This window comes from Danio aesculapii, chromosome 14 (assembly GCF_903798145.1).
Source record: "Danio aesculapii chromosome 14, fDanAes4.1, whole genome shotgun sequence".
Taxonomy (NCBI): Eukaryota; Metazoa; Chordata; class Actinopteri; order Cypriniformes; family Danionidae; genus Danio; species Danio aesculapii.
In genome coordinates this window covers 3,557,117-3,580,521 of record NC_079448.1, presented here as the reverse complement: position 1 = coordinate 3,580,521, position 23,405 = coordinate 3,557,117, and the positions used below count along the sequence as shown (strand labels likewise).

At 41.5% G+C, this 23,405-nt stretch overlaps 6 protein-coding genes across 9 annotated transcripts in view; all 6 read left to right on the top strand.

Moving 5' to 3' along the window:
- Positions 1-507: 507 nt before the first annotated feature.
- LOC130241206 (protocadherin alpha-C2-like) lies at positions 508-3,142 on the top strand (the record flags this gene model as incomplete). Its single annotated transcript, XM_056472926.1, has 2 exons — positions 508-2,913; positions 3,119-3,142. Coding segments are annotated over 2 exons (2,430 nt in total), but the record flags the coding sequence as incomplete, so codon positions are not given.
- Positions 3,143-3,215: 73 nt separating this feature from the next.
- On the top strand, positions 3,216-5,813 carry LOC130240491 (protocadherin alpha-C2-like). Its single transcript, XM_056472036.1, is given in 2 exon segments — positions 3,216-4,762; positions 4,765-5,813. Coding segments are annotated over 2 exon segments (2,415 nt in total). The 5' UTR covers positions 3,216-3,396.
- A 502-nt stretch (positions 5,814-6,315) lies between these two features.
- Positions 6,316-8,895, top strand: LOC130240793 (protocadherin alpha-C2-like). The gene is given in 3 exon segments (XM_056472437.1): positions 6,316-7,312; positions 7,315-8,477; positions 8,479-8,895. Coding segments are annotated over 3 exon segments (2,409 nt in total). The 5' UTR covers positions 6,316-6,483.
- Positions 8,896-9,537: 642 nt separating this feature from the next.
- Positions 9,538-12,028, top strand: LOC130241204 (protocadherin alpha-C2-like). Its single transcript, XM_056472925.1, has one exon. It carries the CDS (start codon positions 9,563-9,565, stop codon positions 12,026-12,028), a length of 2,466 nt encoding a protein of 821 aa, XP_056328900.1. The 5' UTR covers positions 9,538-9,562.
- A 367-nt stretch (positions 12,029-12,395) lies between these two features.
- Positions 12,396-14,947, top strand: LOC130241203 (protocadherin alpha-C2-like). The gene has a single exon (XM_056472924.1). It carries the CDS (start codon positions 12,512-12,514, stop codon positions 14,945-14,947), a length of 2,436 nt encoding a protein of 811 aa, XP_056328899.1. The 5' UTR covers positions 12,396-12,511.
- Positions 14,948-15,967: 1,020 nt separating this feature from the next.
- The window catches only part of LOC130240536 (protocadherin alpha-C2-like), a 19,984-nt gene continuing 12,546 nt past the window's right edge, over positions 15,968-23,405 (top strand). For 2 of the 4 annotated variants that reach the window (XM_056472098.1, XM_056472101.1), the window contains exon 1: positions 15,968-18,465. In XM_056472098.1, coding sequence (XP_056328073.1) covers positions 16,069-18,465 — 2,397 coding nt within the window. In that variant the 5' untranslated portion in view covers positions 15,968-16,068. Of the gene's footprint in view, positions 18,466-19,341; positions 21,906-23,405 lie in introns of those variants that run through there. The other 2 variants (XM_056472100.1, XM_056472102.1) reach the window with 1 other exon arrangement.

Genomic DNA, 23,405 nt, shown 5'->3' with positions numbered 1-23,405 from the left:
CTATCTATCTATCTATCTATCTATCTATCTATTTAGTGCGTTAGCTTTGGCAAAAAGTTTATAAAGAAAAAAAATGAAATGTTAATTGTTTTAAGTTAAAAATCTCTGTCCAATGTATTTTATTTATGTTAATGGCATTATTAATGGAAACTGTATATGTTGTTTTTGCAATGGGCAGTCGTTTAATATTTTGAAGCAGATTCTATTTTATATATTGCACATTTTCCCATGCAGTTTTCCGTTTGTATTTTGCTACTAAACCTGCTGTGTGTATGTACCACGCTAACCAATGCGCACAGCGTCGCTATTCTCCATCAAACCAGCTTCTCTTCGTGTATCTCTCAGTATAGCCAGTGCTGGTGACGTGTCTGCTTTGTTGGCAGAAGGCTGTGTGCTCTCCTCTTTCATGAACACCGCAAATTGCTTTGTTCTGCTTCTTTATAACTAAAACAAACCATTCGTAAACGCAGGATATTTGTTTTACATTTCACGATTACTGGACTTTAAATCGAAACAATGGAATCACGAATGAAAAGAGATGCATTGAAAAGGTACGTGTCCGTCATCATTTTAATATCTGTTCTACATACAGCATCTTCTGTTACTCATTATTCTATACCTGAAGAACTGGATGAGGGATCTATCGTGGCTAATTTGGCAACGGATCTGGGATTAGATGTTAAAACACTGAGTAAACGCAAGATTCGCCTCGACACTCTTGCAAATAAAAGATATCTGGATATTAACAAAGAAACGGGAGAACTGTTTGTTGTGGAGCGAATCGACCGAGAATACATTTGCAATACCAAGGCGGCAGCTGCTTGTGTTCTTAAACTGGATGCTACAATCGAAAATCCGGTGCGAATGTTTAATATTGAGCTAGAAATCCTTGATATTAACGACAATGCTCCTCATTTTAGAAGAGACACAATGCATTTAGACATTTCAGAGTCAACACCAGTCGGTGAACGATTCTCTTTGAACAATGCGGTTGATCCTGATATTGGCGTTAATTCTATTAAAACATACTACCTCAGTGAAAGCGACCATTTTTCAATAGAGATACAAACCGGACGAGATGGGTCGAAATTCACTGATTTGATTCTGAAAAAGCCTTTAGACAGAGAAGAACAAGCTTCACATAATCTAATTCTCACTGCTGTGGATGGAGGAGTCCCCGCGCGCTCTGGCACGGCCAGCATTATTGTGCGCGTTCTGGACACCAATGACAACGCCCCTCAATTCGATAAAGACAGTTATACTATAAATCTGACTGAAAACGCGCCTATTGGAAGCCTTGTAGTGAGATTAAACGCCTCAGATAAAGATGAGGGCTCAAATTCAGAAATAGTTTATGCTTTTAGTTTATACACTTCAGAGAAAACACAGCAGACTTTCAGTCTGAATCCTAATAATGGAGAAATCAGAGTGAAAGAGCTGATTAATTATGAGGATTTCAGGATCTATGATATGGAAATTATAGCAACAGATAAAGGAGCTAATAGTCTTACAGGAAAGTGTAAAGTAAAGATTTTAATCACAGATATGAATGATAATCATCCTGAAATTTCCATCAAATCATTCACAAGTCCAGTTAAAGAGGATGTGCCTGTAAATACAGTGATTGCAGTTGTTAGTGTGAGTGATAAAGACTCTGGAGAAAATGGACAGGTAGACATTCATATTTCTGCTGATTTACCTTTTGCGCTTAAAGAATCATCTGATAATTATTATGAATTATTAGTTTCAGAGCCGTTAGACCGTGAAAAGCTTCCAGAATATGACATCACTATCACCGTCACTGACAGGGGCAACCCGCCGTTATCTGATAATGAAACTATAACTTTAGAGCTGCTGGACGTGAACGACAATGTTCCTCAGTTCCCACAGACTTTCTACACGATACCAGTAACGGAGAATAACGCGCCTGGAGCTTCACTGAGCTCTATAACTGCTGTAGACCCAGACCTCCATGAAAATCAGTATCTGGTTTATTTCATCATAGAGAAGGAAATAGCCAACACCTCCATGTCCATGCTGTTCTCCATTAACCCGGAGAACGGTAATCTTTACGCGCTAAAGACGTTTGATTATGAGATAGAGAAGGATTTTTTGTTCCACATCGAGGCCAGAGACTCTGGTGTTCCTCCGCTCAGCAGTAACGTGACCGTTCACATTATTATCATGGACCAGAACGACAACACACCGCTTATAGTGTCTCCGTGGCGCGCGCAGGGCTCAGAGGTGAAGGAAACCATCCCGAGATCCACCGATAAAGGAACTCTGATCGCCAAAGTCATCGCCATAGACTCTGATTCAGTGCACAACTCCCGCATCACCTACCAGTTTCTCCAGAACACCGACGCTACATTATTCAGCTTGGATCAATACAACGGAGAGATCCGGACCATGAGGATGTTCAGTTACAGAGACTCGCGAGACCAGCGGCTGGTGGTGATCGCCAAGGACAACGGAGAGCCCGCGCTCTCTGCTACAGTCACCATCAAACTGTCCACGGTGGAGACCGCGCTTAAAACCTACACTGAGGTGCCTTTGGAGTATGACATCTTCTCGGATTTAAACCTGTATCTGGTGATCGGACTGGGCTCCGTGTCATTTCTTCTGCTCATCACTATATTGGTGACCATCGTGCTCAAGTGCCAGAAAGCGAAGCCCAGCAAAGCGGCTCCTCCGAGCAGGAACAGTGTGATCAGCGAGAGGAACTCCACCATCGCGGACTCCACTCTGGTCTCCAACGATGCCTACTGGTACAGTTTATTTCTAGCAGAGACGAGGAAAGGAAAGCTGGTGGTCAGACAGCCTGTGCCAAAGGGAGCGAGATACATCGTGTCCAGCATTCCGAGGAGCACAGGACTGACCGAGACCAGCGACTCTGCGGCTTCTACTCTACAGGTGAGATTTAAATCTAAATCCTATTTGTTTTTATACTTTACAGTTTACAGTTAGCGCACATTCTGATGTAAGAATATTTGAAAATGGTTACTTTAGTTTTTATGTAACACTTTCATGTAATACTTTTACCAAATTTCAAAGTAAATAATAATATATTAAAAGTTTTAATGCACATTTTAAGTTCTAGTTTTGTGGCACCTCATAGTGTGTGCGCCAAGTGGCGCTATAGTCTCACAAGTAGGCTAGAAGATTTCTCTGCGTGCGTAATTTCAGCGTCACTATCATAGTTGGCCATTCTGCATCAAGCTCTGGTTTTGTGCGTCTCTGTTTTTCTTACCAAACATTTCCGTTTACATCAAGAAGACTTTCACCTTTCACACCTTCATAAACAGTTTTGTCTGCATCTTAAATTTGGAGTCAAATCAAATGTTTTGCTGCTGCATGGACTGCTCTGTTCCTTCATCGTAACCGTTTTATCAGACAATGGATTCTGATTTGACCGCCCTGTCATGGAGAAGGTACGTCTTGCTGCTTTTCCTTTTATCAGCGGTTTGTCGGTCGGCTCTGGCTGTTACGCACTATTCTGTTCCGGAGGAGATGGAAGTGGGGTCTGTCGTGGCTAATTTAGCGACTGATTTAGGGCTTGACATACAGACTTTGATAAAAAGAAACGTCAGATTAGATGTTATTTCTAACAAAAAATACCTCGCTATAAACAAAGACAGAGGTGAGCTGTACATACAAGAGAAGATTGATCGTGAATATTTGTGTCCAGCTAAAACGACTACAACTTGCTTTTTAAAAATGGAAGTTATCGTGGAGAATCCCGTGCGAATATTTTATATTGAGCTGGAAATCACTGATATAAATGATAATAATCCTCATTTTAGACGTGATACAATTAATTTAGATATCACTGAATCAACATCAGCTGGTGAGCGATTCTCTGTCAGTAATGCGGTGGATTCTGATGTCGGTTCAAACTCTGTTAAAACGTATTATTTGAGCAAAAACGAGCATTTTGACATTGAAATTCAGTCTGGGAGGGACGGGTCCAAGTTTGCAGATTTAATATTAAAAAAAGCATTAGATCGTGAAACACAGGCTGTTCATAATCTGATACTGACAGCAGTGGATGGCGGAGTCCCTCCGCGTTCTGGCACGGCCAGTATCATGGTTCGTGTGTTGGATGCGAATGACAACGCCCCTAAATTTGACAAAGAGAGCTACACCATCAATTTAACTGAAAACGCGCCCATAGGCAGCCTGGTGGTTAAATTAAACGCTACGGATCTAGACGAGGGTTCTAATGCAGAGCTGGTGTATTCATTTAGTCTGTATACATCAGAGAAGACGCAGAAAACATTCAGTTTGAATCGTGACAGTGGAGAAATTAGAGTGAAAGAGATGGTTAATTATGAAGACTTTAGAATTTACGATATGGAGGTTATAGCATCAGATAAAGGGACTCATCCATTAACAGGTCAATGTAAATTATCTGTATTAATTACTGACATGAATGACAATCACCCAGAAATTTCGATTAAGTCATTTCAGAGCACAGTTAAAGAGGATGTGCCTGTAAATACAGTGATTGCAGTTGTTAGTGTGAGTGATAAAGACTCTGGAGAAAATGGACAGGTAGACATTCATATTTCTGCTGATTTACCTTTTGCGCTTAAAGAATCATCTGATAATTATTATGAATTATTAGTTTCAGAGCCGTTAGACCGTGAAAAGCTTCCAGAATATGACATCACTATCACCGTCACTGACAGGGGCAACCCGCCGTTATCTGATAATGAAACTATAACTTTAGAGCTGCTGGACGTGAACGACAATGTTCCTCAGTTCCACAGACTTTCTACACGATACCAGTAATGGAGAATAACGCGCCTGGAGCTTCACTGAGCTCTATAACTGCTGTAGACCCAGACCTCCATGAAAATCAGTATCTGGTTTATTTCATCATAGAGAAGGAAATAGCCAACACCTCCATGTCCATGCTGTTCTCCATTAACCCGGAGAACGGCAATCTTTACGCGCTAAAGACGTTTGATTATGAGATAGAGAAGGATTTTCTGTTCCACATCGAGGCCAGAGACTCTGGTGTTCCTCCACTCAGCAGTAACGTGACCGTTCACATTATTATCATGGACCAGAACGACAACACACCGCTTATAGTGTCTCCGTGGCGCGCGCAGGGCTCGGAGGTGAAGGAAACCATCCCGAGATCCACCGATAAAGGAACTCTGATCGCCAAAGTCATCGCCATAGACTCTGATTCAGTGCACAACTCCCGCATCACCTACCAGTTTCTCCAGAACACCGACGCTACATTATTCAGCTTGGATCAATACAACGGAGAGATCCGGACCATGAGGATGTTCAGTTACAGAGACTCGCGAGACCAGCGGCTGGTGGTGATCGCCAAGGACAACGGAGAGCCCGCGCTCTCTGCTACAGTCACCATCAAACTGTCCACGGTGGAGACCGCGCTTAAAACCTACACTGAGGTGCCTTTGGAGTATGACATCTTCTCGGATTTAAACCTGTATCTGGTGATCGGACTGGGCTCTGTGTCATTTCTTCTGCTCATCACTATATTGGTGACCATCGTGCTCAAGTGCCAGAAAGCGAAGCCCAGCAAAGCGGCTCCTCCGAGCAGGAACAGTGTGATCAGCGAGAGGAACTCCACCATCGCGGACTCCACTCTGGTCTCCAACGATGCCTACTGGTACAGTTTATTTCTAGCAGAGACGAGGAAAGGAAAGCTGGTGGTTAGACAGCCTGTGCCAAAGGGAGCGAGATACATCGTGTCCAGCATCCCGAGGAGCACAGGACTGACCGAGACCAGCGACTCTGCGGCTTCTACTTTACAGGTATGCATTGCCACATAGTGGATTTTTTTTAAATAAATCAAGCCATGGATGTTTTGTCCTGGTGAAGGTTTCATTTTAATCATGCCTTTTTAGCTTAATTTTGCTCGCATTTGATTATCAAAATACACTCTTTCAAATATATGCTCAATCAGTTTTACGCATTGTGATTTCATATTATTACCTTTAGCTATATTAATACTTTGATTTTATTTTTTTGCGTTCAATTTGCAAAGTAATAATCTCGGTTAATCCCTCGTGACATAACTTTCCTGTTTTAAAAAGAAGCTGGTTTGTATTTGCAATTCGCCTTGGTTGTCATACAGTCATCGAACAGCTTGGATTATTTTTTATTTAACTTTTTAAATGTTTTTAAGTAGCTTAGCACTATTTTAATCTGAACTTCTTAATATTTACTCTTTATATTGCATTCCTTCTCCTGTGCGCATAGAGTCGCTGTCTACCAAGAAAATTCATTTATGGTGACATTGCCTTCGTCGCCATTACGGATTCTTTATTTGAAGACAGCATCGCAGTCTTTCTTTCAGGGAGGTCTATTCGTCCTCTTCTTATATATCCGTTGAGCTTTTTCTTTTTGTACATTTTGTCCGCATTTATTTCTCCATAAAGATCCAAGTTTGGACTACATTTGACTTCATTGCTGTGTGAATTTTCAGGAGATTTATAAACAATGGAACCGACAATACGGCTTTGGTTAAGGTATGTCTTGATCTGCGTATTTCTCGCGGCTGTCTTGCAGACTGCATCTGCTGTTACTCACTACACAATTCCCGAGGAAATGGACGAAGGCTCTGTGGTTGCAAATCTGGTATCTGATTTAGGATTGGATTTGAGAAGTCTTAGTAAACGTAAAATGCGCTTGGATGTCGTCGCCAGTAAAAAATATCTTGACGTTAACAAAGACACAGGGGAGCTGTATATTTTAGAAAGGATTGACAGAGAGAATTTGTGCATATCAAAATCAGCCACAACATGCGTCCTTAAAGTGGATGTCACATTAGAGAATCCTATCCGAATGTTTAATATTGAACTTGAAATAATGGACATAAATGATAATGCTCCACGTTTCCGACGAGATACGATGCATTTAGATATATCAGAAGGGACAACAATAGGGGAGAGATTTTCCCTCACTAATGCCGTGGACCCTGATATAGGATCTAATTCTGTAAAGACATACTATCTCAGTCAAAGTGACCATTTTAATATCGAGATTCAAACAGGAAGAGATGGATCTAAATTTGCTGATTTGATACTGAAAAAGCCTTTAGACAGAGAAGAACAAGCTTCACATAATCTGATTCTCACTGCTGTGGATGGAGGAGTCCCCGCGCGCTCTGGCACGGCCAGCATTATTGTGCGCGTTCTGGACACCAATGACAACGCCCCTCAATTCGATAAAGACAGTTATACTATAAATCTGACTGAAAACGCGCCTATTGGAAGCCTTGTAGTGAGATTAAACGCCTCAGATAAAGACGAGGGCTCAAATTCAGATTTACTTACTCTTATAGTTTATACACTTCAGAGAAAACACAGCAGACTTTCAGTCTGAATCCCAATAATGGAGAAATCAGAGTGAAAGAGCTGATTAATTATGAGGATTTCAGGATCTATGATATGGAAATTATAGCAACAGATAAAGGAGCTAATAGTCTTACAGGAAAGTGTAAAGTAAAGATTTTAATCACGGATATGAATGATAATCATCCTGAAATTTCCATCAAATCATTCACAAGTCCAGTTAAAGAGGATGTGCCTGTAAATACAGTGATTGCAGTTGTTAGTGTGAGTGATAAAGACTCTGGAGAAAATGGACAGGTAGACATTCATATTTCTGCTGATTTACCTTTTGCGCTTAAAGAATCATCTGATAATTATTATGAATTATTAGTTTCAGAGCCGTTAGACCGTGAAAAGCTTCCAGAATATGACATCACTATCACCGTCACTGACAGGGGCAACCCGCCGTTATCTGATAATGAAACTATAACTTTAGAGCTGCTGGACGTGAACGACAATGTTCCTCAGTTCCCACAGACTTTCTACACGATACCAGTAATGGAGAATAACGCGCCTGGAGCTTCACTGAGCTCTATAACTGCTGTAGACCCAGACCTCCATGAAAATCAGTATCTGGTTTATTTCATCATAGAGAAGGAAATAGCCAACACCTCCATGTCCATGCTGTTCTCCATTAACCCGGAGAACGGCAATCTTTACGCGCTAAAGACGTTTGATTATGAGATAGAGAAGGATTTTCTGTTCCACATCGAGGCCAGAGACTCTGGTGTTCCTCCGCTCAGCAGTAACGTGACCGTTCACATTATTATCATGGACCAGAACGACAACACACCGCTTATAGTGTCTCCGTGGCGCGCGCAGGGCTCGGAGGTGAAGGAAACCATCCCGAGATCCACCGATAAAGGAACTCTGATCGCCAAAGTCATCGCCATAGACTCTGATTCAGTGCACAACTCCCGCATCACCTACCAGTTTCTCCAGAACACCGACGCTACATTATTCAGCTTGGATCAATACAACGGAGAGATCCGGACCATGAGGATGTTCAGTTACAGAGACTCGCGAGACCAGCGGCTGGTGGTGATCGCCAAGGACAACGGAGAGCCCGCGCTCTCTGCTACAGTCACCATCAAACTGTCCCACGGTGGAGACCGCGCTTAAAACCTACACTGAGGTGCCTTTGGAGTATGACATCTTCTCGGATTTAAACCTGTATCTGGTGATCGGACTGGGCTCTGTGTCATTTCTTCTGCTCATCACTATATTGGTGACCATCGTGCTCAAGTGCCAGAAAGCGAAGCCCAGCAAAGCGGCTCCTCCGAGCAGGAACAGTGTGATCAGCGAGAGGAACTCCACCATCGCGGACTCCACTCTGGTCTCCAACGATGCCTACTGGTACAGTTTATTTCTAGCAGAGACGAGGAAAGGAAAGCTGGTGGTTAGACAGCCTGTGCCAAAGGGAGCGAGATACATCGTGTCCAGCATCCCGAGGAGCACAGGACTGACCGAGACCAGCGACTCTGCGGCTTCTACTTTACAGGTATGCATTGCCACATAGTGGATTTTTTTTAAATAAATCAAGCCATGGATGTTTTGTCCTGGTGAAGGTTTCATTTTAATCATGCCTTTTTAGCTTAATTTTGCTCGCATTTGATTATCAAAATACACTCTTTCAAATATATGCTCAATCAGTTTTACGCATTGTGATTTCATATTATTACCTTTAGCTATATTAATACTTTGATTTTATTTTTTTGCGTTCAATTTGCAAAGTAATAATCTCGGTTAATCCCTCGTGACATAACTTTCCTGTTTTAAAAAGAAGCTGGTTTGTATTGCAATTCGCCTTGGTTGTCATACAGTCATCGAACAGCTTGGATTATTTTTATTTAACTTTTTAAATGTTTTTAAGTAGCTTAGCACTATTTTAATCTGAACTTCTTAATATTTACTCTTTATATTGCATTCCTTCTCCTGTGCGCATAGAGTCGCTGTCTACCAAGAAAATTCATTTATGGTGACATTGCCTTCGTCGCCATTACGGATTCTTTATTTGAAGACAGCATCGCAGTCTTTCTTTCAGGGAGGTCTATTCGTCCTCTTCTTATATATCCGTTGAGCTTTTTCTTTTTGTACATTTTGTCCGCATTTATTTCTCCATAAGATCCAAGTTTGGACTACATTTGACTTCATTGCTGTGTGAATTTTCAGGAGATTTATAAACAATGGAACCGACAATACGGCTTTGGTTAAGGTATGTCTTGATCTGCGTATTTCTCGCGGCTGTCTTGCAGACTGCATCTGCTGTTACTCACTACACAATTCCCGAGGAAATGGACGAAGGCTCTGTGGTTGCAAATCTGGTATCTGATTTAGGATTGGATTTGAGAAGTCTTAGTAAACGTAAAATGCGCTTGGATGTCGTCGCCAGTAAAAAATATCTTGACGTTAACAAAGACACAGGGGAGCTGTATATTTTAGAAAGGATTGACAGAGAGAATTTGTGCATATCAAAATCAGCCACAACATGCGTCCTTAAAGTGGATGTCACATTAGAGAATCCTATCCGAATGTTTAATATTGAACTTGAAATAATGGACATAAATGATAATGCTCCACGTTTCCGACGAGATACGATGCATTTAGATATATCAGAAGGGACAACAATAGGGGAGAGATTTTCCCTCACTAATGCCGTGGACCCTGATATAGGATCTAATTCTGTAAAGACATACTATCTCAGTCAAAGTGACCATTTTAATATCGAGATTCAAACAGGAAGAGATGGATCTAAATTTGCTGATTTGATACTGAAAAAGCCTTTAGACAGAGAAGAACAAGCTTCACATAATCTGATTCTCACTGCTGTGGATGGAGGAGTCCCCGCGCGCTCTGGCACGGCCAGCATTATTGTGCGCGTTCTGGACACCAATGACAACGCCCCTCAATTCGATAAAGACAGTTATACTATAAATCTGACTGAAAACGCGCCTATTGGAAGCCTTGTAGTGAGATTAAACGCCTCAGATAAAGACGAGGGCTCAAATTCAGATTTACTTTACTCTTATAGTTTATACACTTCAGAGAAAACACAGCAGACTTTCAGTCTGAATCCCAATAATGGAGAAATCAGAGTGAAAGAGCTGATTAATTATGAGGATTTCAGGATCTATGATATGGAAATTATAGCAACAGATAAAGGAGCTAATAGTCTTACAGGAAAGTGTAAAGTAAAGATTTTAATCACGGATATGAATGATAATCATCCTGAAATTTCCATCAAATCATTCACAAGTCCAGTTAAAGAGGATGTGCCTGTAAATACAGTGATTGCAGTTGTTAGTGTGAGTGATAAAGACTCTGGAGAAAATGGACAGGTAGACATTCATATTTCTGCTGATTTACCTTTTGCGCTTAAAGAATCATCTGATAATTATTATGAATTATTAGTTTCAGAGCCGTTAGACCGTGAAAAGCTTCCAGAATATGACATCACTATCACCGTCACTGACAGGGGCAACCCGCCGTTATCTGATAATGAAACTATAACTTTAGAGCTGCTGGACGTGAACGACAATGTTCCTCAGTTCCCACAGACTTTCTACACGATACCAGTAATGGAGAATAACGCGCCTGGAGCTTCACTGAGCTCTATAACTGCTGTAGACCCAGACCTCCATGAAAATCAGTATCTGGTTTATTTCATCATAGAGAAGGAAATAGCCAACACCTCCATGTCCATGCTGTTCTCCATTAACCCGGAGAACGGCAATCTTTACGCGCTAAAGACGTTTGATTATGAGATAGAGAAGGATTTTCTGTTCCACATCGAGGCCAGAGACTCTGGTGTTCCTCCGCTCAGCAGTAACGTGACCGTTCACATTATTATCATGGACCAGAACGACAACACACCGCTTATAGTGTCTCCGTGGCGCGCGCAGGGCTCGGAGGTGAAGGAAACCATCCCGAGATCCACCGATAAAGGAACTCTGATCGCCAAAGTCATCGCCATAGACTCTGATTCAGTGCACAACTCCCGCATCACCTACCAGTTTCTCCAGAACACCGACGCTACATTATTCAGCTTGGATCAATACAACGGAGAGATCCGGACCATGAGGATGTTCAGTTACAGAGACTCGCGAGACCAGCGGCTGGTGGTGATCGCCAAGGACAACGGAGAGCCCGCGCTCTCTGCTACAGTCACCATCAAACTGTCCACGGTGGAGACCGCGCTTAAAACCTACACTGAGGTGCCTTTGGAGTATGACATCTTCTCGGATTTAAACCTGTATCTGGTGATCGGACTGGGCTCCGTGTCATTTCTTCTGCTCATCACTATATTGGTGACCATCGTGCTCAAGTGCCAGAAAGCGAAGCCCAGCAAAGCGGCTCCTCCGAGCAGGAACAGTGTGATCAGCGAGAGGAACTCCACCATCGCGGACTCCACTCTGGTCTCCAACGATGCCTACTGGTACAGTTTATTTCTAGCAGAGACGAGGAAAGGAAAGCTGGTGGTCAGACAGCCTGTGCCAAAGGGAGCGAGATACATCGTGTCCAGCATCCCGAGGAGCACAGGACTGACCGAGACCAGCGACTCTGCGGCTTCTACTCTACAGGTAAGAAAACCCAGTTTTAATCATCAAAGAGAGATTTGCATATCGTTTCAAGCTAAATTTTTATATTCATGATGTGATGAAAAAGTTTGTGAGTGCGCTTTGGTATGGCAAACTGGATTTTTTTGCAGTTTAAAAAAATATAAAATCATTTTTCCCGTCACACATAACAATTTGTACTTATAAATTATTAGTTCACAACCTGTTTTGTTCTTTAAATATGATGTTTTGTGAATTACTTTCGCATTTTTCCTCGTGCATTTAGTAAACCAGGAAAAAAGTGTCCCTAAAATACAAATGACATGGATAACTGAACAATATTTAACTCTATGATAAGCCAGAATGTTTTTGTTTTGTGCATGTTCAGCTCTAATTCACTGAGCGTCGCTGTTCTCTAAGAAAACGCCTTTACCTTTTTTAATCACAATCGCCATGACATTTTTCATAGGAGGAAAGCACACAAAGGAGCGCGCTATGACAAGAGCTTCACCGTGTGAAATATTTGTTTCCTGATCCTCTCATTATCGATAGGAGTACAATTATACTAAACGTTGCAGAATGGAGAGATGTAAAATGCCACAGTTTTGGAGGTATGTAAATATCCTGCTGTTTTTCTCCGCTATTTTGGACACCGCGTCCTCTGTTACGCACTATTCCATCCCAGAAGAAATGGAGGAAGGCTCTGTTGTGGCTAATTTAGCGTCTGATTTGGGACTGGATGTAACAACTCTCAACAAACGACAAATGCGTCTCGATATTAGATCTAACAAAAAGTATTTAAATGTTAACAAAGAGACTGGAGAGCTCTATATATTAGAAAAGATGGACAGAGAATACCTTTGTTCATCAAAAACGACAACTTGTTTTATCAAAATGGAAGTCACGATGGAGAATCCTGTGCGAATGTTTAACATTGAAATTGAAATAGTAGATATAAACGATAATGCTCCTCAGTTTTGGAGAGATACGATACGTCTGGATATATCAGAATCTACAGCAGCCGGAGAGAGATTTTCCCTCAGTAATGCGGTGGATCCTGATATTGGTTCAAATTCAATTAAAACGTATTACTTGAGTGAAAACGAACGTTTTGACATTGAAATACAGACAGGGAGGGACGGGTCAAAATTCGCCGATTTGATACTGAAAAAGCCTTTAGACAGAGAAGAACAAGCTTCATATAATCTGATTCTCACTGCTGTGGATGGAGGAGTCCCCGCGCGCTCTGGCACGGCCAGCATTATCGTGCGCGTTCTGGACACCAATGACAACGCCCCTCAATTCGATAAAGACAGTTATACTATAAATCTGACTGAAAACGCGCCTATTGGAAGCCTTGTAGTGAGATTAAACGCCTCAGATAAAGACGAGGGCTCAAATTCAGATTTACTTTACTCTTATAGTTTATACACTTCAGAGAAAACGCAGCAGACTTTCAGTCTGAATCCTAATAATGGAGAAATCAGAGTGAAAGAGCTGATTAATTACGAGGATTTCAGGATCTATGATATGGAAATTATAGCAACAGATAAAGGAGCTAATAGTCTTACAGGAAAGTGTAAAGTAAAGATTTTAATCACAGATATGAATGATAATCATCCTGAAATTTCCATCAAATCATTCACAAGTCCAGTTAAAGAGGATGTGCCTGTAAATACAGTGATTGCAGTTGTTAGTGTGAGTGATAAAGACTCTGGAGAAAATGGACAGGTAGACATTCATATTTCTGCTGATTTACCTTTTGCGCTTAAAGAATCATCTGATAATTATTATGAATTATTAGTTTCAGAGCCGTTAGACCGTGAAAAGCTTCCAGAATATGACATCACTATCACCGTCACTGACAGGGGCAACCCGCCGTTATCTGATAATGAAACTATAACTTTAGAGCTGCTGGACGTGAACGACAATGTTCCTCAGTTCCCACAGACTTTCTACACGATACCAGTAATGGAGAATAACGCGCCTGGAGCTTCACTGAGCTCTATAACTGCTGTAGACCCAGACCTCCATGAAAATCAGTATCTGGTTTATTTCATCATAGAGAAGGAAATAGCCAACACCTCCATGTCCATGCTGTTCTCCATTAACCCGGAGAACGGCAATCTTTACGCGCTAAAGACGTTTGATTATGAGATAGAGAAGGATTTTCTGTTCCACATCGAGGCCAGAGACTCTGGTGTTCCTCCGCTCAGCAGTAACGTGACCGTTCACATTATTATCATGGACCAGAACGACAACACACCGCTTATAGTGTCTCCGTGGCGCGCGCAGGGCTCGGAGGTGAAGGAAACCATCCCGAGATCCACCGATAAAGGAACTCTGATCGCCAAAGTCATCGCCATAGACTCTGATTCAGTGCACAACTCCCGCATCACCTACCAGTTTCTCCAGAACACCGACGCTACATTATTCAGCTTGGATCAATACAACGGAGAGATCCGGACCATGAGGATGTTCAGTTACAGAGACTCGCGAGACCAGCGGCTGGTGGTGATCGCCAAGGACAACGGAGAGCCCGCGCTCTCTGCTACAGTCACCATCAAACTGTCCACGGTGGAGACCGCGCTTAAAACCTACACTGAGGTGCCTTTGGAGTATGACATCTTCTCGGATTTAAACCTGTATCTGGTGATCGGACTGGGCTCTGTGTCATTTCTTCTGCTCATCACTATATTGGTGACCATCGTGCTCAAGTGCCAGAAAGCGAAGCCCAGCAAAGCGGCTCCTCCGAGCAGGAACAGTGTGATCAGCGAGAGGAACTCCACCATCGCGGACTCCACTCTGGTCTCCAACGATGCCTACTGGTACAGTTTATTTCTAGCAGAGACGAGGAAAGGAAAGCTGGTGGTCAGACAGCCTGTGCCAAAGGGAGCGAGATACATCGTGTCCAGCATCCCGAGGAGCACAGGACTGACCGAGACCAGCGACTCTGCGGCTTCTACTCTACAGGTAAGAAAACCTATTTCAACAATCAAAGAGAGATTTGCATAAAACGGCAAGCAAAGTTTCCTTTCAGACTGTGATACAAGAGTTTGTGAATGCGCTCTGGAATGTCATGCTCAGTGTTTTATCAGGTTAATAAAATACTTAATTATTTTTTTAAGTATTTTTAGAATTTTCCTCATCTAATTATCATTTTAATGTTTTTTTTTGGTTCATTGAATTAGTTAATTTAGGCGTATGTCTACAATTAAATCTTGGTAAAGGGTGCTTCTTCTACGTTAAACTTCAGAAAACCCAAGTCAATAATTATGTGCTGTCTCAGGAACAATTTCCTTCCAGATTGCAAAACGTTAGGCGGCGCATGCGCTCTGGATTATCGCACGGCCTGATTTTGCTAGATGCGCTATGTCAACATACTTTATTGATCCTCAAACATCATTCCTATCCAAAACATATCCAACTGTAAATCCTACCACTAAATAGAATCCTGTTAGTTATTTATATTAAATAAAGGGAAATGGTAGAAAAATAACAATGACGTAGAGGTACCTTACCGTCACTATAAACCTAAACTTGACACACACTTTTCCCTCAATCTTGTCAGGAAGATTGCAATGTTGTTCCAGAATCAACATCGTTTATCTAGTGCTAGAAAGTGAAGTAAACATCTTCGTAAAGTCGGGTTCTGCCTGCCTGCGCACACTCCCAGTACTACCCAAGTCAAAAAAAAAAAAAAATAGGCTATTTGATTTTTTCCCCCTCTCAAACCCAGTATGCAATTTCTATAATATTTTCTAAATGTTCCATTGTTTATCAACGTTGTTTATTTTTTACATTGCATTTTAAATCTTATTTTACGCACATGTTCTTGGGTATCTATTACCACAACAAAAAGCCTCCAAAAAGTAAAATAACGTGTTAAACTATCAATAATCGTTGTAAGCAATGCTGTTCTCCTCTTAACTTTGTATGTTCAGACATAACTCACTGAGCGTCGCTGTTCTCTAAGAAAACGCGTTTACCCTTTTTAACCACATTCGCCATGACAGATTTTAATAGGAGGAAAGCGCACAAAGGAGCGCGCTATGACAAGAGCTTCACTGTCTGACTTGCTCGTTTCTCGATCGTTTTATTATCGCGAGGAATAGAAATATCTCAAACACTGCAGAATGGAGGAATGTACAAAGTCAGCGCTTTGGAGGTATGTAGTGGTCCTTCTGCTTTTCTCCGCTATTTTGGACACCGCGTCCTCTGTTACGCATTATTCCATACCAGAAGAAATGGAGGAAGGCTCTGTTGTGGCTAACTTAGCGTCTGATTTAGGACTGGATGTAACAACACTCAGCAGACGAAAAATGCGACTAGATATTATATCAAACAAAAAATATTTGAATGTCAATAAAGAGACTGGAGAGCTCTATATAGCAGAAAAGATGGACAGAGAATACCTTTGTTTATCTAAAACGGCGACGACATGTTTTATCAAAATGGAAGTGATATTGGAAAACCCTGTGCGCATATTCAACATTGAAATTGAAATTGTGGATATAAACGATAATGCTCCTCAGTTTCGAAGAGATACGATACACTTGGATATATCAGAATCTACAGCAGCCGGAGAGAGATTTTCCCTCAGTAATGCGGTGGATCCTGATATTGGTTCAAATTCAATTAAAACGTATTATTTGAGCGAGAGTGAACATTTCGACATAGAGATGCAAACAGGCAGGGACGGGTCGAAATTTGCTGATTTGATCCTGAAAAAGCCTTTAGACAGAGAAGAACAAGCTTCACATAATCTGATTCTCACTGCTGTGGATGGAGGAGTCCCCGCGCGCTCTGGCACAGCCAGCATTATTGTGCGCGTTCTGGACACCAATGACAACGCCCCTCAATTCGATAAAGACAGTTATACTATAAATCTGACTGAAAATGCGCCTATTGGAAGTCTTGTAGTGAAATTAAACGCCTCAGATAAAGACGAGGGCTCAAATTCAGATTTACTTTACTCTTATAGTTTATACACTTCAGAGAAAACGCAGCAGACTTTCAGTCTGAATCCTAATAATGGAGAAATCAGAGTGAAAGAGCTGATTAATTATGAGGATTTCAGGATCTATGATATGGAAATTATAGCAACAGATAAAGGAGCTAATAGTCTTACAGGAAAGTGTAAAGTAAAGATTTTAATCACAGATATGAATGATAATCATCCTGAAATTTCCATCAAATCATTCACAAGTCCAGTTAAAGAGGATGTGCCTGTAAATACAGTGATTGCAGTTGTTAGTGTGAGTGATAAAGACTCTGGAGAAAATGGACAGGTAGACATTCATATTTCTGCTGATTTACCTTTTGCGCTTAAAGAATCATCTGATAATTATTATGAATTATTAGTTTCAGAGCCGTTAGACCGTGAAAAGCTTCCAGAATATGACATCACTATCACCGTCACTGACAGGGGCAACCCGCCGTTATCTGATAATGAAACTATAACTTTAGAGCTGCTGGACGTGAACGACAATGTTCCTCAGTTCCCACAGACTTTCTACACGATACCAGTAATGGAGAATAACGCGCCTGGAGCTTCACTGAGCTCTATAACTGCTGTAGACCCAGACCTCCATGAAAATCAGTATCTGGTTTATTTCATCATAGAGAAGGAAATAGCCAACACCTCCATGTCCATGCTGTTCTCCATTAACCCGGAGAACGGCAATCTTTACGCGCTAAAGACGTTTGATTATGAGATAGAGAAGGATTTTCTGTTCCACATCGAGGCCAGAGACTCTGGTGTTCCTCCGCTCAGCAGTAACGTGACCGTTCACATTATTATCATGGACCAGAACGACAACACACCGCTTATAGTGTCTCCGTGGCGCGCGCAGGGCTCGGAGGTGAAGGAAACCATCCCGAGATCCACCGATAAGGGAACTCTGATCGCCAAAGTCATCGCCATAGACTCTGATTCAGTGCACAACTCCCGCATCACCTACCAGTTTCTCCAGAACACCGACGTTACATTATTCAGCTTGGATCAATACAACGGAGAGATCCGGACCATGAGGATGTTCAGTTACAGAGACTCGCGAGACCAGCGGCTGGTGGTGATCGCCAAGGACAACGGAGAGCCCGCGCTCTCTGCTACAGTCACCATCAAACTGTCCACGGTGGAGACCGCGCTTAAAACCTACACTGAGGTGCCTTTGGAGTATGACATCTTCTCGGATTTAAACCTGTATCTGGTGATCGGACTGGGCTCTGTGTCATTTCTTCTGCTCATCACTATATTGGTGACCATCGTGCTCAAGTGCCAGAAAGCGAAGCCCAGCAAAGCGGCTCCTCCGAGCAGGAACAGTGTGATCAGCGAGAGGAACTCCACCATCGCGGACTCCACTCTGGTCTCCAACGATGCCTACTGGTACAGTTTATTTCTAGCAGAGACGAGAAAAGGAAAGCTGGTGGTCAGACAGCCTGTGCCAAAGGGAGCGAGATACATCGTGTCCAGCATCCCGAGGAGCACAGGACTGACCGAGACCAGCGACTCTGCGGCTTCTACTCTACAGGTAAGAAACCCAGTTTCAATCATCAAAGAGAGATTTGCATAAAGTGTCAAGCTAAATTTCCATTTAGATTGTGATGAAAAAGTTTGTGAGTGCGCTCTGGTAGGGCATACTCGGTTTTTTAACATTATGATTTCCCCCTCACATATAATTTGTATTTAGAATATAAATGCATATATAAATCACAGATTCTAATATGAATAAACCTGGACTCACTATAATGGAAATTGCCTAATGGGTAATGTCTTGATTTTCAATTATGAAAGCGATCCAAATGGAAACATCAAAAGCAAAATTAGAATGGATCAGTGCGTAAAAGTAAGCTTCTGACTGCAATGTCCATCCCCGTCCACGAATGACCTGATCCCCATTGAAAATAGGTGGATGAACTAAACCCTGACATCGAGTAGAGAAACTGAAGGAGATTGTTTATGGAAAAATGCCCTCAATTAAGCTTTCTTCCAGCCTAATCAGGCTTTATTGGAGATCCTGGCCTGTTATATATGGATCAGTGTAGATTGGAAAAAGCGTTGCATAAAATAATGCCAATAAGTTTGACTAAAATACATAGGCTTAAAAAACATAAGACCTCTCCATGTTGTTTTATTTCATCGACATTTTGAACGAACGAATGAATGAATGAATGAATTAATTAATGAATGAAAGGTTAAAAAGAAAATAGTATTTTATATTACAGTCGCCTTTGCTTATATTTACCAAGAGTGTCAATAATTTTGGCCAAGGTTGTATATTTCGCGTAATTTTTCTAAATACACACAACGTGTCGCTGTGCACCAACAAAACAGACGACATTTCATTTATTTATTTATTTTACAGTCGCCATGACAGCTCATGCGCACCAGAGTGTCTCTACGAAAAGCTCGCGGGGATGCTTGCGCTTCTGTTGGCTCTCTGTATTAAATAATTCTGTGATAGTTTTCACCTGCTTTGTGGACAAGTTAGAAAGTATTGGAATACACTGAATGTCTTGCATTGGCGATCATCGTTGTTGAGGACGGCTGTGTTTTGGGCTCATAAAGAAAACACGCTTCACCAGCAGAATGGAGGCACAACCTACAATGAACTGCTTTGCAACCTTACTTCTGCTTTCGGCATTCGTTTACACGGCGTTTGGTGTCACGCATTATTCTATTCCTGAGGAGATGGAGGTAGGCTCTGTTGTTGCTAATTTGGCTGCGGATTTGGGAATCGATGTTCAAACGTTGGGAAGACGAAAAATCCGGTTAGATATCCTTGCAAATAAGAAGTATCTAGATGTGAATAAAGACACCGGAGAGCTGTTTATTTTGGAGCGCATTGACAGAGAATATCTTTGCATATCAAAAACAGTGTGTTACCTAAAAATGGAAGTTATTTTGGAAAATCCAGTGCGCATATTTAACATTGAACTTGAAATAATGGATATTAACGACAACGCGCCTCATTTCCGTAGGGATAATATTAATTTGGATATCTCTGAATCAACTGCTGCTGGCGAGAGGTTTTCTTTAAGTAATGCGGTGGATCCTGATATTGGTTCAAATTCCATTAAAGGTTATCACTTGAGTGACAGCGCAAACTTCGATATTGAAATACAAACAGGAAGGGATGGCTCAAAATTTGCTGATTTGATACTAAAAAAATCTTTAGATCGCGAAGAGCAGGCCATACATAATCTGATTCTCACTGCTGTGGATGGAGGAGTCCCCGCGCGCTCTGGCACGGCCAGTATTATCGTGCGCGTTCTGGACACCAATGACAACGCCCCTCAATTCGATAAAGACAGTTATACTATAAATCTGACTGAAAACGCGCCTATTGGAAGTCTTGTAGTGAGATTAAACGCCTCAGATAAAGACGAGGGCTCAAATTCAGATTTACTTTACTCTTATAGTTTATACACTTCAGAGAAAACACAGCAGACTTTCAGTCTGAATCCTAATAATGGAGAATTCAGAGTGAAAGAGCTGATTAATTATGAGGATTTCAGGATCTATGATATGGAAATTATAGCAACAGATAAAGGAGCTAATAGTCTTACAGGAAAGTGTAAAGTAAAGATTTTAATCACAGATATGAATGATAATCATCCTGAAATTTCCATCAAATCATTCACAAGTCCAGTTAAAGAGGATGTGCCTGTAAATACAGTGATTGCAGTTGTTAGTGTGAGTGATAAAGACTCTGGAGAAAATGGACAGGTAGACATTCATATTTCTGCTGATTTACCTTTTGCGCTTAAAGAATCATCTGATAATTATTATGAATTATTAGTTTCAGAGCCGTTAGACCGTGAAAAGCTTCCAGAATATGACATCACTATCACCGTCACTGACAGGGGCAACCCGCCGTTATCTGATAATGAAACTATAACTTTAGAGCTGCTGGACGTGAACGACAATGTTCCTCAGTTCCCACAGACTTTCTACACGATACCAGTAATGGAGAATAACGCGCCTGGAGCTTCACTGAGCTCTATAACTGCTGTAGACCCAGACCTCCATGAAAATCAGTATCTGGTTTATTTCATCATAGAGAAGGAAATAGCCAACACCTCCATGTCCATGCTGTTCTCCATTAACCCGGAGAACGGCAATCTTTACGCGCTAAAGACGTTTGATTATGAGATAGAGAAGGATTTTCTGTTCCACATCGAGGCCAGAGACTCTGGTGTTCCTCCGCTCAGCAGTAACGTGACCGTTCACATTATTATCATGGACCAGAACGACAACACACCGCTTATAGTGTCTCCGTGGCGCGCGCAGGGCTCGGAGGTGAAGGAAACCATCCCGAGATCCACAGATAAAGGAACTCTGATCGCCAAAGTCATCGCCATAGACTCTGATTCAGTGCACAACTCTCGCATCACCTACCAGTTTCTCCAGAACACCGACGCTACATTATTCAGCTTGGATCAATACAACGGAGAGATCCGGACCATGAGGATGTTCAGTTACAGAGACTCGCGAGACCAGCGGCTGGTGGTGATCGCCAAGGACAACGGAGAGCCCGCGCTCTCTGCTACAGTCACCATCAAACTGTCCACGGTGGAGACCGCGCTTAAAACCTACACTGAGGTGCCTTTGGAGTATGACATCTTCTCGGATTTAAACCTGTATCTGGTGATCGGACTGGGCTCTGTGTCATTTCTTCTGCTCATCACTATATTGGTGACCATCGTGCTCAAGTGCCAGAAAGCGAAGCCCAGCAAAGCGGCTCCTCCGAGCAGGAACAGTGTGATCAGCGAGAGGAACTCCACCATCGCGGACTCCACTCTGGTCTCCAACGATGCCTACTGGTACAGTTTATTTCTAGCAGAGACGAGGAAAGGAAAGCTGGTGGTCAGACAGCCTGTGCCGAAGGGAGCGAGATACATCGTGTCCAGCATCCCGAGGAGCACAGGACTGACTGAGACCAGCGACTCTGCGGCTTCTACTCTACAGGTAGGGTTATATACCATCAGCAGGTAAACTGGTTGTTTGAAGAAGCAAACAAACATTAAATACTATTTACTTTTCAGACTTTTGCCAAAAACATTTGAAGGTCCTCTCACTTAGACACTTATTTTCAGTGTCTGCACTTCAAGTGCACACTCACAACTTCTTTCCAAACTTCCCACTTGTATGGGCCCAGGCTGTGCTCATCTCCAGTTAAGCTACTTTTCTTTGCATCATTTTCGAAACCCCCACTTCTTTCATACGTTTCACTTATTCTCATGTACACTAAGAGTTTGTGTATGGTTTTACATTTGTTTTTAATGCGCCCAAAGTTTCCTATTCCTTCATTTATAGTCAGTTATCCTTCTCTTTCTGCTCATCTTCAGTTTTAAAGTTAAATTTGCATTACTGTATTTCTGCAAAGTTAATGATTGAACTTAACATTGTCTTCATGTAGATGTTTGTCGAGTCTTGCAACAGTTTTGTTCCAATTCAGCAGTTTTATAGCCCTTAATTTTCTTTGTCTTACCTTTTGAACTCTCGAGTTCCTTCTAGTTGAGCCAGCGCTCAAATTGAAAGAGATCTTTGGTGTGTGTGTGTATGTGTATGTGTTTGTGTTTGTGTGTGTGTGTGTGTGTGTGTGCGTGCGTGTGTGTGTTTGTGTGTGTGTGTTTGTGCAAGCATGTTGTGACATGTTGCTTCTCTCTCAGAGCAGGTTGACCTACTTTCCTGACCTCCTCTTACTGTTTTACCTGCAGCTCTCATGTCTACATTCCCATACTTTGATATATTTAAATATTGGTCACTCTTTATTTTGATGGTCCGATTGTTGAATTTAAGTTACATTGCATCTACATTCCAACTAATTCTCTTTAGATTATAAGTAGACTGTTAGGTTGGGGTTAGTGTAAGTTGACATGTACTTGCAAAGTTTCTTATAGTCAGTTAAATGTCTGTTGAAGGAGCAGAATCAACAGATATTAAGCAGAAAATCTACTAATACTCAAATGGACCATCAAAATAAAGTGTTACCATAGTATTTCAATCTTTTTATATTCGAACAGTTTGACTGCAAAGCATTTATGAGCAGAAACTTAAATCGCAGAGGCCACAAGTACAGTTTGGATGGCTAAATCACACTTTGGGAGCTGCTAATTGGTTTGCTTGAGTTTCATTGCAGAGACAAACAAAATATTATGTTTTAAATGTGCTTTTAACCCTTGCTTTTATCTGCTCGCTCTACCAAATGGTTGACCATATTTTGACTATTTTAAATGATGGTTTACACACACAGCATTGTTGGTTTACAAAAAAATCTAACAAATATAATCATGTTGCACTATTACACCTAATTGTGGTCTTATTGTAAAGCATGTTAATTGAGAATCTGAAATATTTTATGGCATATTTAAAAAAATAAAGATGATTTAGTATTCAAAAATCTTTTATTTTGAATATTTGTAAAAAATAAATTGGTCTTACACTTTATATTTTTCATATTATATG

Coding starts and splice junctions, on each gene's coding strand:
- LOC130241204 (XM_056472925.1), top strand. CDS start 9,563: ATGGAACCGACAATACGGCTTTGGTTAAGGTATGTCTTGATCTGCGTA.
- LOC130241203 (XM_056472924.1), top strand. CDS start 12,512: ATGGAGAGATGTAAAATGCCACAGTTTTGGAGGTATGTAAATATCCTG.